At 36.5% G+C, this 18,849-nt stretch overlaps 4 protein-coding genes across 4 annotated transcripts; all 4 read right to left on the bottom strand.

Annotated features, from left to right (window-relative positions):
* Positions 1-4,933: 4,933 nt before the first annotated feature.
* LOC131648735 (uncharacterized) lies at positions 4,934-5,980 on the bottom strand. Its single transcript, XM_058918464.1, has one exon. It carries the CDS (start codon positions 5,978-5,980, stop codon positions 4,934-4,936), a length of 1,047 nt encoding a protein of 348 aa, XP_058774447.1.
* Positions 5,981-8,614: 2,634 nt separating this feature from the next.
* Positions 8,615-9,661, bottom strand: LOC131648734 (uncharacterized). Its single transcript, XM_058918463.1, has one exon. The coding sequence runs from the start codon at positions 9,659-9,661 to the stop codon at positions 8,615-8,617; it is 1,047 nt and encodes a 348-aa protein (XP_058774446.1).
* Positions 9,662-12,295: 2,634 nt separating this feature from the next.
* On the bottom strand, positions 12,296-13,342 carry LOC131648733 (uncharacterized). The gene has a single exon (XM_058918462.1). The coding sequence runs from the start codon at positions 13,340-13,342 to the stop codon at positions 12,296-12,298; it is 1,047 nt and encodes a 348-aa protein (XP_058774445.1).
* Positions 13,343-15,976: 2,634 nt separating this feature from the next.
* LOC131648732 (uncharacterized) lies at positions 15,977-17,023 on the bottom strand. The gene has a single exon (XM_058918461.1). The coding sequence runs from the start codon at positions 17,021-17,023 to the stop codon at positions 15,977-15,979; it is 1,047 nt and encodes a 348-aa protein (XP_058774444.1).
* Positions 17,024-18,849: the final 1,826 nt, after the last annotated feature.

Below are 18,849 nucleotides of genomic sequence, written 5' to 3'. Positions count from 1 at the left end.
TAGAGCCTCTCGAGTCTCTGCCATCATGGCATTTACAACGTCCCTCGCTTGTCATCCAGAAAGAGTCCTTAATCAATACCAATATGTCCAATCTCCATGAGATGAATTCATCTAGGTAACACATCAACAACGTGATATGCCTTGGCATGTTTCTCCTCTAGTTTCTTCTGATGACCTGGCCTAGGTGGATCTCGTGGAGCCTCAAGTACCATATAATGATGTGACACCGGGAAGAACCATCATATGTAACCATCTATGTTGCTCCAGTCGTTCTCATCTAGTATTAGATAATTAACATAATCATCAAACATAGCATTCATATCTCTATGTTTCATAGTGGAATGAGCAAACACAGAAGGATCTCGAGGAATGTACTGCATGTAGCTGAACTGACGTATGACGCGCTCATGCAAATAAGAAGACGTCAGACGTGACCCACAAGCCAACCATTCAGAGTATAAGACTATGTCATCAAAGGGAATCATCTCACGCTGATCGACGTAAGAATGAAAATGTATATCCTCTGCTACCAAACGATCAACATACACTCTGAACGATTGTGTTGCCTGGTTCCCTCTGAACGGGAAAATACTGAAGCACACAACATGTCCTCAGTATAAGTCGGTAGACATGACCAACCAGAGATGCATGGGAAGTGTTGGAGGATCCAAACCTGAGAAAAGTGTAGAAGGACACACGAATCATTAGTTAGTAACGACGTTGTAATAATTTAATGAAACACAAGAACAAAAGACCAAGAAATGTTACCGTCAAAAGTGTGATATTGTCTGTCATCTACTCGTCTTCCACATACAACCTTCAGATGACTTAGAGTACAAGTAGACCAAACAAGTGCCCCTTAATTGTATCATGGATCCGCTCAAAGTCCTCGAAGTATTACAGGTAGATGACATCCACGTAAGGGCACTATTGTCCACAAAAATGGCAGTGTCAATCAAATATAACATGTATGCTCTCACATCATATGCTCTATGTTGCGCTACCTCCTCATCATCACCAATAGCATGTTGTGCTCTTAGTAGCTCATATGTAAACACCTTCGCCAAGAAGCTAAACCTAACACGATCCCCTCGAGTGAAATCAAACTCCTCCATGGAAACCTATGGGTCAACTAATAGTTAGTCTACCATCAACTTTAACCCCTTGTATTTGGTAATCTTCCCATGATTTAAAATTTGTCTCCTACCCGGAAGATGCAACAGACACGTGACATCGTCTAGTGTGATAGTCATCTCACCATGTGGTAGATAAAATGATGATGTCTTCGTGTTCCATTTCTCTACAAATGCATTAAGCATACCATGGTTAACTGTAACATAACCGGTCTTGCACGAGTATCGTATCCCGGGTAGTTGCAAAACTTTCTAAAACCATAACTCATTAGGCTGAGGTAGACCAGTAATCTTCTGCCCATGGTTGATATTTTTAGCGGATCACATTCCTGCATACATAATTTAATAAGAATGAATTCAACAAACATAATTTAATAATACAACAAACATAGGTTCAAAAGAATGAATCTAACTAAATTTTATCTATTTGTCCCAGATATATCTGGCAACATGGTCTATGTAAATAGGCAGCAGTGTTAAGTCTGATGGGTCCCCTCTAAACTCCTAAGGTGCCTCATGGCTTGGGATGCCTCATGTGCCGCCTATGTTACCAGGGGTGCCTCAGGCTTGTTGGACTTGAGACTTCACACACAATGGGTCAATTGTGTGGTTTGGAAAAACATGGTTTTGAAAAATTTTCGAGATTAAAATCAGAGTTTGAAAATATTTTTCTATTTCTAAGCAGCGAAATATAAAAATAAAATGTGGAAATTAAAAGAGTTAAGGGAAGAAGAAAAAACCAAGAATTATAAATTTTTGGTCAAAAATAAAAGACCTAATCCTCTCCCAAGAACTAATCTTAAGAGTTTTCATTATATACTTGAAAGCTTTTAGTAGGTGAAGCTCACGAACCCCCTTATACAAGGAAATGGTGGTTGTCCTACAACCATGATAATACAAGACAAAAGATTTGATCATTTGCGTCTTCTCCATTCAAATGTTGAGACAAAAATGGCCGAGCTTCCTTCCCAACTGTAAGCGGTAAGTCTTCTCTCCACGAAATATATGAACTCAATTTGGTTTAACAGGATAACCAATAACCTCTTGAGATTTTAACAGGCTGATCTTTTAACCTATGGTTTTAAACGGGTTAACCATAAACCTAATGGAAAGTTCATTAATATTGATAAACTTCATCCATCAGAGGAACAAATATTACTAAGAACCTTAAGGGAACTTCATCAATATTAACAATCTTCAACCTATATTAATATCAAGAACTGATCACACAATCCCCAACCAAAGCTTTAACCTAATGGAAAGTTCATTAATATTGATAAATGTAACACCCCAAATCTACCCGATAATTATAAACAAAAATCAAAGTATTTTAAAATTTTCATACGATAAAATAGGATGTCACATTCGTCATTTAGTTCACATACGACAATTATGCCTCCACATAGATACATAGCACTTAAACGAAAGCGGACAAATTATAGCATTACTTTAATCCTAAAAAAAAACACTTCATCAAATAAATTACTTCGCAGCGGAATCATCAAACTTCATAAGTACTCAAGTCAAGTCGTAGCATCTTTGCACGGTAACTTTAAGTTACAATTTAAATCAAAAATAAATAAAATTCAGCAATTAAAACAACAATAAAAACAATCGTTTTATCCCCCCGAGTGCTACGTATCAGAGCGACAACCGACTCAACTCGCGACAGCTAATCCTTCACTCACTAGCATCACCTGCACGTTACCATTATAAAGGCAACGGCGAAAACAAGCAAAGGGTGAGATATCAAACAATATAAATAAAGTCATGATAAAAAGTATATTACGGTTCAAGTCATAATATATATGTCACGTCTCGATTTCAATCACAAACAATTCAAAATATCAAAAATCACATAATCACACACAACGTCGCAATAAAGCAAATGAATGAGACACGACTAATGCATCATGCATGTGGTACCCAGGGCTTCAGCCCCCATCGCCAATTGCCAGATAACCGAGGCATCAAAAACAGGCATAGGCCTTCGTCGCTGTTTTGCCAATCCAGGCCGTCGCTACAACATGCAATTTATGAGACACTATGGAATGCAACAACCACAATCAACCACAAAACAACGTCGCATAAGGCATTCGCCTACGTCGCCAAAATATATCAATCATTATTGATAATTACTCATCACTTTAATTTCCTGCAACATCGCAAAATTCGCAATATCTCAAAATATGCAACAAGCCAAAACATCGCCGAAAACGTCGTCAATTACCGGATACCGAATCGATTCCGGACTCGCCTAATTTATACTATTCAGTTAATTAATTTTCGATTCGTTATTAATTTTTTTCTCATTCAAAAGTACACTGAAATTTGACTCTGCTACTGCCACATAGTTATTACTCTGCTAAATACACTGCTACTAAAATCTGAAATGTTATTATTTGTTTCTGGCTCTGCAACTAAAATTCATCCCTGGAGTATATAAATGTATCAATTACTAGTGTTCTTGCTATTTTATCAACACTGTAAAATTGACACTGCGGTATATATACTCTATGACTTCAAATACTACTCTGTAACCATGTTCATGTATCAATCTTAACTAACCTAATTAATTCAATTCTATATATTCCAAGTTAAGATTCATAGTTAATAGATTACTAAATTATTAATTTATTGATGTTATCAAGGTATATATATTAAATTTTATCTATATGCATCACTTTTGCTGTATACTAAATTCAATAAAAATCTATCATGTCTAATTTGTGATTATAAAGGAACGTTAGTATATAAGGGAAACAATATCCAGGATGATGTCATAATACCTAATAAAATCCTATATAATGTTTCTACAGAATGAAAAGGGTGGTGCCCGTCCCTCTCTCATGTAGTCGGCGCCCCCACTTGCTGTTACATTATCGATCACAGATTTAATTCCACCAAACTATCACAGAGGTACCATTCAAATAATATCATAGATAGTATACTCTCACAATAATTTCCAACACCAAGGCACACATACAGGTAAATATATCATAAATTTCAATCGACACAACAGAGACAATAAAAATTCCTCAAACCCACATACAATTTATCATGTCCCTATTTATAGAGCATGAATCCCACCCTTACCTGAATTTTTGGTCTCTAACAGTTTCCGGTTGAACTCCTAACTCTGGTTCCGGCGGTGTATTTTTTTCTCTTCTACGTAAGAACCTAATTTTTCTACTACCACTACTATTTATATATAACCTCACTTATTATTCTATTAATAAAATAAACCAATTATTCTATTAAACTATTAAATCAAATAATCCAATAGTCAAATGGACCAACTAAAAACACCTCCTTATTCTACTAACACCAACCAAAATAAATAATATTCTAACATCCAAAATATTATTTTCTAACAATAATCCTCCAACTAAAATTAATTCATCATAATAATAATAATATAATCTCCTTAATATCATATTACTATAACCGACCGTTAAATCCGATAATGCCTTTTAATAATTAAAACCAGCTTATTAATCCAACAATTCCCAACTTCTACTAAATTCCGACAAATAAATTGTTAATAATTCATTTAAATAATTAAATGAATTTTGGGGTGTTACAACTCTCCCCCACTTAAAAGATTTTCGTCCTCGAAAATTCATCTGATACCACCATCCTTAACTTCGTTCTAGTTTCTAACTCTCCGATCCCCAAGTTGTGTTTGATAACAATCTAACTACTATTCCTTCGAAACAATCAAACTCAACAAGGTTTAAATCTAACATACTAATCATTCAACGCAAAAGGAACAACGAAACAACTAGCAACACCAATAATCAACGATAGTAATTAAAAGTATTACTAATGAAATACGCACCTCCGACATTCCTGTCCTCATTAGCTGTCTGAGTTCCAACTAAAGCGAACACTTTTCCACTGCCTGGTTCCCTTTTTGGTTTCTGACACTTGCTACTAATATGCCCTTCTTCACCACAGTTGAAACAGATAACTTCTTTATGCCTACAATCAGTAGTTACGTGTCCTATCTTACCACAACGGAAACATCTTTTCTCCCCAACAGTACACACATCACTCTTGTGACCAGGTTCTCCACATTTGAAACAAACCACGCTAGCAGGAGCTCCTCCCCCACTAGTTTTCTTGCCATTAGCCACTTCTGCTTTTTCCTTTCCAACTGGAGCATCATAAGGTGTACTACGGTTCTGCTTGCCCCTCCTATCCTTGACAATTTTGTAATGTGCATTATGATCTTCTTCATAAATCCTGCAACTATCAACCAGATTAGGAAAGATACGAATCTTCTGATACCCAACAGCTTTCTTAATCTCAGAGCGCAACCTATTCTCAAACTTGATGCACTTTGAAAACTCAGCACCTGCTCCGTCATAATACGGATAGAACTTAGCCAACTCAGTGAACTTTGCAGCATACTCTGTCACTGACATATTTCCCTGTTTCAGCTCTAGGAACTCAATCTCCTTCTTACCCCGAACATCTTCAGGATAATACTTCCTCAGAAACTCCCTACGGAAAACAATCCAAGTGATCTCTTCTCCAGCAACTTCCAATCTCTGGCGAGTCTCTAGCCACCAGTCATCAGCTTCAACTGCCAGCATATGAGTTCCATATCGAACCTTCTGCGCCTGAGTGCAGTCCATCACACGGAAGATCCTCTCAATCTCCTTCAACCACTCCAATGCGCCATCAGGGTCATGCTTGCCTTTGAAGACCGGCGGATTCTCCCTCGGGAAGGTCGCTAAACTACGAGATCCAGCATTCTCATCAGCATTTGGCTGATTCGCCAAAGCATGCGCCATAGCCTCCAAAGCAGCAGCAATCGCAACATCGTTTCTACCAGCCATCTCAACTAAGCACTACAACATAAACAACAGATAAAAGTAATTAACAATACTCGATTGTTAACTAACTACGACTCGACAACTGGTCGGACGGACCGACCTGCTCTGATACCACTAATGTAACACCCCAAATCTACCCGATAATTATAAACAAAAATCAAAGTATTTTAAAATTTTCATACGATAAAATAGGATGTCACATTCGTCATTTAGTTCACATACGACAATTATGCCTCCACATAGATACATAGCACTTAAACGAAAGCGGACAAATTATAGCATTACTTTAATCCTAAAAAAAAACACTTCATCAAATAAATTACTTCGCAGCGGAATCATCAAACTTCATAAGTACTCAAGTCAAGTCGTAGCATCTTTGCACGGTAACTTTAAGTTACAATTTAAATCAAAAATAAATAAAATTCAGCAATTAAAACAACAATAAAAACAATCGTTTTATCCCCCCGAGTGCTACGTATCAGAGCGACAACCGACTCAACTCGCGACAGCTAATCCTTCACTCACTAGCATCACCTGCACGTTACCATTATAAAGGCAACGGCGAAAACAAGCAAAGGGTGAGATATCAAACAATATAAATAAAGTCATGATAAAAAGTATATTACGGTTCAAGTCATAATATATATGTCACGTCTCGATTTCAATCACAAACAATTCAAAATATCAAAAATCACATAATCACACACAACGTCGCAATAAAGCAAATGAATGAGACACGACTAATGCATCATGCATGTGGTACCCAGGGCTTCAGCCCCCATCGCCAATTGCCAGATAACCGAGGCATCAAAAACAGGCATAGGCCTTCGTCGCTGTTTTGCCAATCCAGGCCGTCGCTACAACATGCAATTTATGAGACACTATGGAATGCAACAACCACAATCAACCACAAAACAACGTCGCATAAGGCATTCGCCTACGTCGCCAAAATATATCAATCATTATTGATAATTACTCATCACTTTAATTTCCTGCAACATCGCAAAATTCGCAATATCTCAAAATATGCAACAAGCCAAAACATCGCCGAAAACGTCGTCAATTACCGGATACCGAATCGATTCCGGACTCGCCTAATTTATACTATTCAGTTAATTAATTTTCGATTCGTTATTAATTTTTTTCTCATTCAAAAGTACACTGAAATTTGACTCTGCTACTGCCACATAGTTATTACTCTGCTAAATACACTGCTACTAAAATCTGAAATGTTATTATTTGTTTCTGGCTCTGCAACTAAAATTCATCCCTGGAGTATATAAATGTATCAATTACTAGTGTTCTTGCTATTTTATCAACACTGTAAAATTGACACTGCGGTATATATACTCTATGACTTCAAATACTACTCTGTAACCATGTTCATGTATCAATCTTAACTAACCTAATTAATTCAATTCTATATATTCCAAGTTAAGATTCATAGTTAATAGATTACTAAATTATTAATTTATTGATGTTATCAAGGTATATATATTAAATTTTATCTATATGCATCACTTTTGCTGTATACTAAATTCAATAAAAATCTATCATGTCTAATTTGTGATTATAAAGGAACGTTAGTATATAAGGGAAACAATATCCAGGATGATGTCATAATACCTAATAAAATCCTATATAATGTTTCTACAGAATGAAAAGGGTGGTGCCCGTCCCTCTCTCATGTAGTCGGCGCCCCCACTTGCTGTTACATTATCGATCACAGATTTAATTCCACCAAACTATCACAGAGGTACCATTCAAATAATATCATAGATAGTATACTCTCACAATAATTTCCAACACCAAGGCACACATACAGGTAAATATATCATAAATTTCAATCGACACAACAGAGACAATAAAAATTCCTCAAACCCACATACAATTTATCATGTCCCTATTTATAGAGCATGAATCCCACCCTTACCTGAATTTTTGGTCTCTAACAGTTTCCGGTTGAACTCCTAACTCTGGTTCCGGCGGTGTATTTTTTTCTCTTCTACGTAAGAACCTAATTTTTCTACTACCACTACTATTTATATATAACCTCACTTATTATTCTATTAATAAAATAAACCAATTATTCTATTAAACTATTAAATCAAATAATCCAATAGTCAAATGGACCAACTAAAAACACCTCCTTATTCTACTAACACCAACCAAAATAAATAATATTCTAACATCCAAAATATTATTTTCTAACAATAATCCTCCAACTAAAATTAATTCATCATAATAATAATAATATAATCTCCTTAATATCATATTACTATAACCGACCGTTAAATCCGATAATGCCTTTTAATAATTAAAACCAGCTTATTAATCCAACAATTCCCAACTTCTACTAAATTCCGACAAATAAATTGTTAATAATTCATTTAAATAATTAAATGAATTTTGGGGTGTTACAACTCTCCCCCACTTAAAAGATTTTCGTCCTCGAAAATTCATCTGATACCACCATCCTTAACTTCGTTCTAGTTTCTAACTCTCCGATCCCCAAGTTGTGTTTGATAACAATCTAACTACTATTCCTTCGAAACAATCAAACTCAACAAGGTTTAAATCTAACATACTAATCATTCAACGCAAAAGGAACAACGAAACAACTAGCAACACCAATAATCAACGATAGTAATTAAAAGTATTACTAATGAAATACGCACCTCCGACATTCCTGTCCTCATTAGCTGTCTGAGTTCCAACTAAAGCGAACACTTTTCCACTGCCTGGTTCCCTTTTTGGTTTCTGACACTTGCTACTAATATGCCCTTCTTCACCACAGTTGAAACAGATAACTTCTTTATGCCTACAATCAGTAGTTACGTGTCCTATCTTACCACAACGGAAACATCTTTTCTCCCCAACAGTACACACATCACTCTTGTGACCAGGTTCTCCACATTTGAAACAAACCACGCTAGCAGGAGCTCCTCCCCCACTAGTTTTCTTGCCATTAGCCACTTCTGCTTTTTCCTTTCCAACTGGAGCATCATAAGGTGTACTACAGTTCTGCTTGCCCCTCCTATCCTTGACAATTTTGTAATGTGCATTATGATCTTCTTCATAAATCCTGCAACTATCAACCAGATTAGGAAAGATACGAATCTTCTGATACCCAACAGCTTTCTTAATCTCAGAGCGCAACCTATTCTCAAACTTGATGCACTTTGAAAACTCAGCACCTGCTCCGTCATAATACGGATAGAACTTAGCCAACTCAGTGAACTTTGCAGCATACTCTGTCACTGACATATTTCCCTGTTTCAGCTCTAGGAACTCAATCTCCTTCTTACCCCGAACATCTTCAGGATAATACTTCCTCAGAAACTCCCTACGGAAAACAATCCAAGTGATCTCTTCTCCAGCAACTTCCAATCTCTGGCGAGTCTCTAGCCACCAGTCATCAGCTTCAACTGCCAGCATATGAGTTCCATATCGAACCTTCTGCGCCTGAGTGCAGTCCATCACACGGAAGATCCTCTCAATCTCCTTCAACCACTCCAATGCGCCATCAGGGTCATGCTTGCCTTTGAAGACCGGCGGATTCTCCCTCGGGAAGGTCGCTAAACTACGAGATCCAGCATTCTCATCAGCATTTGGCTGATTCGCCAAAGCATGCGCCATAGCCTCCAAAGCAGCAGCAATCGCAACATCGTTTCTACCAGCCATCTCAACTAAGCACTACAACATAAACAACAGATAAAAGTAATTAACAATACTCGATTGTTAACTAACTACGACTCGACAACTGGTCGGACGGACCGACCTGCTCTGATACCACTAATGTAACACCCCAAATCTACCCGATAATTATAAACAAAAATCAAAGTATTTTAAAATTTTCATACGATAAAATAGGATGTCACATTCGTCATTTAGTTCACATACGACAATTATGCCTCCACATAGATACATAGCACTTAAACGAAAGCGGACAAATTATAGCATTACTTTAATCCTAAAAAAAAACACTTCATCAAATAAATTACTTCGCAGCGGAATCATCAAACTTCATAAGTACTCAAGTCAAGTCGTAGCATCTTTGCACGGTAACTTTAAGTTACAATTTAAATCAAAAATAAATAAAATTCAGCAATTAAAACAACAATAAAAACAATCGTTTTATCCCCCCGAGTGCTACGTATCAGAGCGACAACCGACTCAACTCGCGACAGCTAATCCTTCACTCACTAGCATCACCTGCACGTTACCATTATAAAGGCAACGGCGAAAACAAGCAAAGGGTGAGATATCAAACAATATAAATAAAGTCATGATAAAAAGTATATTACGGTTCAAGTCATAATATATATGTCACGTCTCGATTTCAATCACAAACAATTCAAAATATCAAAAATCACATAATCACACACAACGTCGCAATAAAGCAAATGAATGAGACACGACTAATGCATCATGCATGTGGTACCCAGGGCTTCAGCCCCCATCGCCAATTGCCAGATAACCGAGGCATCAAAAACAGGCATAGGCCTTCGTCGCTGTTTTGCCAATCCAGGCCGTCGCTACAACATGCAATTTATGAGACACTATGGAATGCAACAACCACAATCAACCACAAAACAACGTCGCATAAGGCATTCGCCTACGTCGCCAAAATATATCAATCATTATTGATAATTACTCATCACTTTAATTTCCTGCAACATCGCAAAATTCGCAATATCTCAAAATATGCAACAAGCCAAAACATCGCCGAAAACGTCGTCAATTACCGGATACCGAATCGATTCCGGACTCGCCTAATTTATACTATTCAGTTAATTAATTTTCGATTCGTTATTAATTTTTTTCTCATTCAAAAGTACACTGAAATTTGACTCTGCTACTGCCACATAGTTATTACTCTGCTAAATACACTGCTACTAAAATCTGAAATGTTATTATTTGTTTCTGGCTCTGCAACTAAAATTCATCCCTGGAGTATATAAATGTATCAATTACTAGTGTTCTTGCTATTTTATCAACACTGTAAAATTGACACTGCGGTATATATACTCTATGACTTCAAATACTACTCTGTAACCATGTTCATGTATCAATCTTAACTAACCTAATTAATTCAATTCTATATATTCCAAGTTAAGATTCATAGTTAATAGATTACTAAATTATTAATTTATTGATGTTATCAAGGTATATATATTAAATTTTATCTATATGCATCACTTTTGCTGTATACTAAATTCAATAAAAATCTATCATGTCTAATTTGTGATTATAAAGGAACGTTAGTATATAAGGGAAACAATATCCAGGATGATGTCATAATACCTAATAAAATCCTATATAATGTTTCTACAGAATGAAAAGGGTGGTGCCCGTCCCTCTCTCATGTAGTCGGCGCCCCCACTTGCTGTTACATTATCGATCACAGATTTAATTCCACCAAACTATCACAGAGGTACCATTCAAATAATATCATAGATAGTATACTCTCACAATAATTTCCAACACCAAGGCACACATACAGGTAAATATATCATAAATTTCAATCGACACAACAGAGACAATAAAAATTCCTCAAACCCACATACAATTTATCATGTCCCTATTTATAGAGCATGAATCCCACCCTTACCTGAATTTTTGGTCTCTAACAGTTTCCGGTTGAACTCCTAACTCTGGTTCCGGCGGTGTATTTTTTTCTCTTCTACGTAAGAACCTAATTTTTCTACTACCACTACTATTTATATATAACCTCACTTATTATTCTATTAATAAAATAAACCAATTATTCTATTAAACTATTAAATCAAATAATCCAATAGTCAAATGGACCAACTAAAAACACCTCCTTATTCTACTAACACCAACCAAAATAAATAATATTCTAACATCCAAAATATTATTTTCTAACAATAATCCTCCAACTAAAATTAATTCATCATAATAATAATAATATAATCTCCTTAATATCATATTACTATAACCGACCGTTAAATCCGATAATGCCTTTTAATAATTAAAACCAGCTTATTAATCCAACAATTCCCAACTTCTACTAAATTCCGACAAATAAATTGTTAATAATTCATTTAAATAATTAAATGAATTTTGGGGTGTTACAACTCTCCCCCACTTAAAAGATTTTCGTCCTCGAAAATTCATCTGATACCACCATCCTTAACTTCGTTCTAGTTTCTAACTCTCCGATCCCCAAGTTGTGTTTGATAACAATCTAACTACTATTCCTTCGAAACAATCAAACTCAACAAGGTTTAAATCTAACATACTAATCATTCAACGCAAAAGGAACAACGAAACAACTAGCAACACCAATAATCAACGATAGTAATTAAAAGTATTACTAATGAAATACGCACCTCCGACATTCCTGTCCTCATTAGCTGTCTGAGTTCCAACTAAAGCGAACACTTTTCCACTGCCTGGTTCCCTTTTTGGTTTCTGACACTTGCTACTAATATGCCCTTCTTCACCACAGTTGAAACAGATAACTTCTTTATGCCTACAATCAGTAGTTACGTGTCCTATCTTACCACAACGGAAACATCTTTTCTCCCCAACAGTACACACATCACTCTTGTGACCAGGTTCTCCACATTTGAAACAAACCACGCTAGCAGGAGCTCCTCCCCCACTAGTTTTCTTGCCATTAGCCACTTCTGCTTTTTCCTTTCCAACTGGAGCATCATAAGGTGTACTACGGTTCTGCTTGCCCCTCCTATCCTTGACAATTTTGTAATGTGCATTATGATCTTCTTCATAAATCCTGCAACTATCAACCAGATTAGGAAAGATACGAATCTTCTGATACCCAACAGCTTTCTTAATCTCAGAGCGCAACCTATTCTCAAACTTGATGCACTTTGAAAACTCAGCACCTGCTCCGTCATAATACGGATAGAACTTAGCCAACTCAGTGAACTTTGCAGCATACTCTGTCACTGACATATTTCCCTGTTTCAGCTCTAGGAACTCAATCTCCTTCTTACCCCGAACATCTTCAGGATAATACTTCCTCAGAAACTCCCTACGGAAAACAATCCAAGTGATCTCTTCTCCAGCAACTTCCAATCTCTGGCGAGTCTCTAGCCACCAGTCATCAGCTTCAACTGCCAGCATATGAGTTCCATATCGAACCTTCTGCGCCTGAGTGCAGTCCATCACACGGAAGATCCTCTCAATCTCCTTCAACCACTCCAATGCGCCATCAGGGTCATGCTTGCCTTTGAAGACCGGCGGATTCTCCCTCGGGAAGGTCGCTAAACTACGAGATCCAGCATTCTCATCAGCATTTGGCTGATTCGCCAAAGCATGCGCCATAGCCTCCAAAGCAGCAGCAATCGCAACATCGTTTCTACCAGCCATCTCAACTAAGCACTACAACATAAACAACAGATAAAAGTAATTAACAATACTCGATTGTTAACTAACTACGACTCGACAACTGGTCGGACGGACCGACCTGCTCTGATACCACTAATGTAACACCCCAAATCTACCCGATAATTATAAACAAAAATCAAAGTATTTTAAAATTTTCATACGATAAAATAGGATGTCACATTCGTCATTTAGTTCACATACGACAATTATGCCTCCACATAGATACATAGCACTTAAACGAAAGCGGACAAATTATAGCATTACTTTAATCCTAAAAAAAAACACTTCATCAAATAAATTACTTCGCAGCGGAATCATCAAACTTCATAAGTACTCAAGTCAAGTCGTAGCATCTTTGCACGGTAACTTTAAGTTACAATTTAAATCAAAAATAAATAAAATTCAGCAATTAAAACAACAATAAAAACAATCGTTTTATCCCCCCGAGTGCTACGTATCAGAGCGACAACCGACTCAACTCGCGACAGCTAATCCTTCACTCACTAGCATCACCTGCACGTTACCATTATAAAGGCAACGGCGAAAACAAGCAAAGGGTGAGATATCAAACAATATAAATAAAGTCATGATAAAAAGTATATTACGGTTCAAGTCATAATATATATGTCACGTCTCGATTTCAATCACAAACAATTCAAAATATCAAAAATCACATAATCACACACAACGTCGCAATAAAGCAAATGAATGAGACACGACTAATGCATCATGCATGTGGTACCCAGGGCTTCAGCCCCCATCGCCAATTGCCAGATAACCGAGGCATCAAAAACAGGCATAGGCCTTCGTCGCTGTTTTGCCAATCCAGGCCGTCGCTACAACATGCAATTTATGAGACACTATGGAATGCAACAACCACAATCAACCACAAAACAACGTCGCATAAGGCATTCGCCTACGTCGCCAAAATATATCAATCATTATTGATAATTACTCATCACTTTAATTTCCTGCAACATCGCAAAATTCGCAATATCTCAAAATATGCAACAAGCCAAAACATCGCCGAAAACGTCGTCAATTACCGGATACCGAATCGATTCCGGACTCGCCTAATTTATACTATTCAGTTAATTAATTTTCGATTCGGTATTAATTTTTTTCTCATTCAAAAGTACACTGAAATTTGACTCTGCTACTGCCACATAGTTATTACTCTGCTAAATACACTGCTACTAAAATCTGAAATGTTATTATTTGTTTCTGGCTCTGCAACTAAAATTCATCCCTGGAGTATATAAATGTATCAATTACTAGTGTTCTTGCTATTTTATCAACACTGTAAAATTGACACTGCGGTATATATACTCTATGACTTCAAATACTACTCTGTAACCATGTTCATGTATCAATCTTAACTAACCTAATTAATTCAATTCTATATATTCCAAGTTAAGATTCATAGTTAATAGATTACTAAATTATTAATTTATTGATGTTATCAAGGTATATATATTAAATTTTATCTATATGCATCACTTTTGCTGTATACTAAATTCAATAAAAATCTATCATGTCTAATTTGTGATTATAAAGGAACGTTAGTATATAAGGGAAACAATATCCAGGATGATGTCATAATACCTAATAAAATCCTATATAATGTTTCTACAGAATGAAAAGGGTGGTGCCCGTCCCTCTCTCATGTAGTCGGCGCCCCCACTTGCTGTTACATTATCGATCACAGATTTAATTCCACCAAACTATCACAGAGGTACCATTCAAATAATATCATAGATAGTATACTCTCACAATAATTTCCAACACCAAGGCACACATACAGGTAAATATATCATAAATTTCAATCGACACAACAGAGACAATAAAAATTCCTCAAACCCACATACAATTTATCATGTCCCTATTTATAGAGCATGAATCCCACCCTTACCTGAATTTTTGGTCTCTAACAGTTTCCGGTTGAACTCCTAACTCTGGTTCCGGCGGTGTATTTTTTTCTCTTCTACGTAAGAACCTAATTTTTCTACTACCACTACTATTTATATATAACCTCACTTATTATTCTATTAATAAAATAAACCAATTATTCTATTAAACTATTAAATCAAATAATCCAATAGTCAAATGGACCAACTAAAAACACCTCCTTATTCTACTAACACCAACCAAAATAAATAATATTCTAACATCCAAAATATTATTTTCTAACAATAATCCTCCAACTAAAATTAATTCATCATAATAATAATAATATAATCTCCTTAATATCATATTACTATAACCGACCGTTAAATCCGATAATGCCTTTTAATAATTAAAACCAGCTTATTAATCCAACAATTCCCAACTTCTACTAAATTCCGACAAATAAATTGTTAATAATTCATTTAAATAATTAAATGAATTTTGGGGTGTTACAACTCTCCCCCACTTAAAAGATTTTCGTCCTCGAAAATTCATCTGATACCACCATCCTTAACTTCGTTCTAGTTTCTAACTCTCCGATCCCCAAGTTGTGTTTGATAACAATCTAACTACTATTCCTTCGAAACAATCAAACTCAACAAGGTTTAAATCTAACATACTAATCATTCAACGCAAAAGGAACAACGAAACAACTAGCAACACCAATAATCAACGATAGTAATTAAAAGTATTACTAATGAAATACGCACCTCCGACATTCCTGTCCTCATTAGCTGTCTGAGTTCCAACTAAAGCGAACACTTTTCCACTGCCTGGTTCCCTTTTTGGTTTCTGACACTTGCTACTAATATGCCCTTCTTCACCACAGTTGAAACAGATAACTTCTTTATGCCTACAATCAGTAGTTACGTGTCCTATCTTACCACAACGGAAACATCTTTTCTCCCCAACAGTACACACATCACTCTTGTGACCAGGTTCTCCACATTTGAAACAAACCACGCTAGCAGGAGCTCCTCCCCCACTAGTTTTCTTGCCATTAGCCACTTCTGCTTTTTCCTTTCCAACTGGAGCATCATAAGGTGTACTACGGTTCTGCTTGCCCCTCCTATCCTTGACAATTTTGTAATGTGCATTATGATCTTCTTCATAAATCCTGCAACTATCAACCAGATTAGGAAAGATACGAATCTTCTGATACCCAACAGCTTTCTTAATCTCAGAGCGCAACCTATTCTCAAACTTGATGCACTTTGAAAACTCAGCACCTGCTCCGTCATAATACGGATAGAACTTAGCCAACTCAGTGAACTTTGCAGCATACTCTGTCACTGACATATTTCCCTGTTTCAGCTCTAGGAACTCAATCTCCTTCTTACCCCGAACATCTTCAGGATAATACTTCCTCAGAAACTCCCTACGGAAAACAATCCAAGTGATCTCTTCTCCAGCAACTTCCAATCTCTGGCGAGTCTCTAGCCACCAGTCATCAGCTTCAACTGCCAGCATATGAGTTCCATATCGAACCTTCTGCGCCTGAGTGCAGTCCATCACACGGAAGATCCTCTCAATCTCCTTCAACCACTCCAATGCGCCATCAGGGTCATGCTTGCCTTTGAAGACCGGCGGATTCTCCCTCGGGAAGGTCGCTAAACTACGAGATCCAGCATTCTCATCAGCATTTGGCTGATTCGCCAAAGCATGCGCCATAGCCTCCAAAGCAGCAGCAATCGCAACATCGTTTCTACCAGCCATCTCAACTAAGCACTACAACATAAACAACAGATAAAAGTAATTAACAATACTCGATTGTTAACTAACTACGACTCGACAACTGGTCGGACGGACCGACCTGCTCTGATACCACTAATGTAACACCCCAAATCTACCCGATAATTATAAACAAAAATCAAAGTATTTTAAAATTTTCATACGATAAAATAGGATGTCACATTCGTCATTTAGTTCACATACGACAATTATGCCTCCACATAGATACATAGCACTTAAACGAAAGCGGACAAATTATAGCATTACTTTAATCCTAAAAAAAAACACTTCATCAAATAAATTACTTCGCAGCGGAATCATCAAACTTCATAAGTACTCAAGTCAAGTCGTAGCATCTTTGCACGGTAACTTTAAGTTACAATTTAAATCAAAAATAAATAAAATTCAGCAATTAAAACAACAATAAAAACAATCGTTTTATCCCCCCGAGTGCTACGTATCAGAGCGACAACCGACTCAACTCGCGACAGCTAATCCTTCACTCACTAGCATCACCTGCACGTTACCATTATAAAGGCAACGGCGAAAACAAGCAAAGGGTGAGATATCAAACAATATAAATAAAGTCATGATAAAAAGTATATTACGGTTCAAGTCATAATATATATGTCACGTCTCGATTTCAATCACAAACAATTCAAAATATCAAAAATCACATAATCACACACAACGTCGCAATAAAGCAAATGAATGAGACACGACTAATGCATCATGCATGTGGTACCCAGGGCTTCAGCCCCCATCGCCAATTGCCAGATAACCGAGGCATCAAAAACAGGCATAGGCCTTCGTCGCTGTTTTGCCAATCCAGGCCGTCGCTACAACATGCAATTTATGAGACACTATGGAATGCAACAACCACAATCAACCACAAAACAACGTCGCATAAGGCATTCGCCTACGTCGCCAAAATATATCAATCATTATTGATAATTACTCATCACTTTAATTTCCTGCAACATCGCAAAATTCGCAATATCTCAAAATATGCAACAAGCCAAAACATCGCCGAAAACGTCGTCAATTACCGGATACCGAATCGATTCCGGACTCGCCTAATTTATACTATTCAGTTAATTAATTTTCGATTCGTTATTAATTTTTTTCTCATTCAAAAGTACACTGAAATTTGACTCTGCTACTGCCACATAGTTATTACTCTGCTAAATACACTGCTACTAAAATCTGAAATGTTATTATTTGTTTCTGGCTCTGCAACTAAAATTCATCCCTGGAGTATATAAATGTATCAATTACTAGTGTTCTTGCTATTTTATCAACACTGTAAAATTGACACTGCGGTATATATACTCTATGACTTCAAATACTACTCTGTAACCATGTTCATGTATCAATCTTAACTAACCTAATTAATTCAATTCTATATATTCCAAGTTAAGATTCATAGTTAATAGATTACTAAATTATTAATTTATTGATGTTATCAAGGTATATATATTAAATTTTATCTATATGCATCACTTTTGCTGTATACTAAATTCAATAAAAATCTATCATGTCTAATTTGTGATTATAAAGGAACGTTAGTATATAAGGGAAACAATATCCAGGATGATGTCATAATACCTAATAAAATCCTATATAATGTTTCTACAGAATGAAAAGGGTGGTGCCCGTCCCTCTCTCATGTAGTCGGCGCCCCCACTTGCTGTTACATTATCGATCACAGATTTAATTCCACCAAACTATCACAGAGGTACCATTCAAATAATATCATAGATAGTATACTCTCACAATAATTTCCAACACCAAGGCACACATACAGGTAA

The sequence above is a fragment of the Vicia villosa genome, linkage group LG2, assembly GCF_029867415.1.
Source record: "Vicia villosa cultivar HV-30 ecotype Madison, WI linkage group LG2, Vvil1.0, whole genome shotgun sequence".
In the NCBI taxonomy this organism is placed as follows: Eukaryota; Viridiplantae; Streptophyta; class Magnoliopsida; order Fabales; family Fabaceae; genus Vicia; species Vicia villosa.
This window is presented reverse-complemented; position numbering and strand designations above follow the sequence as displayed.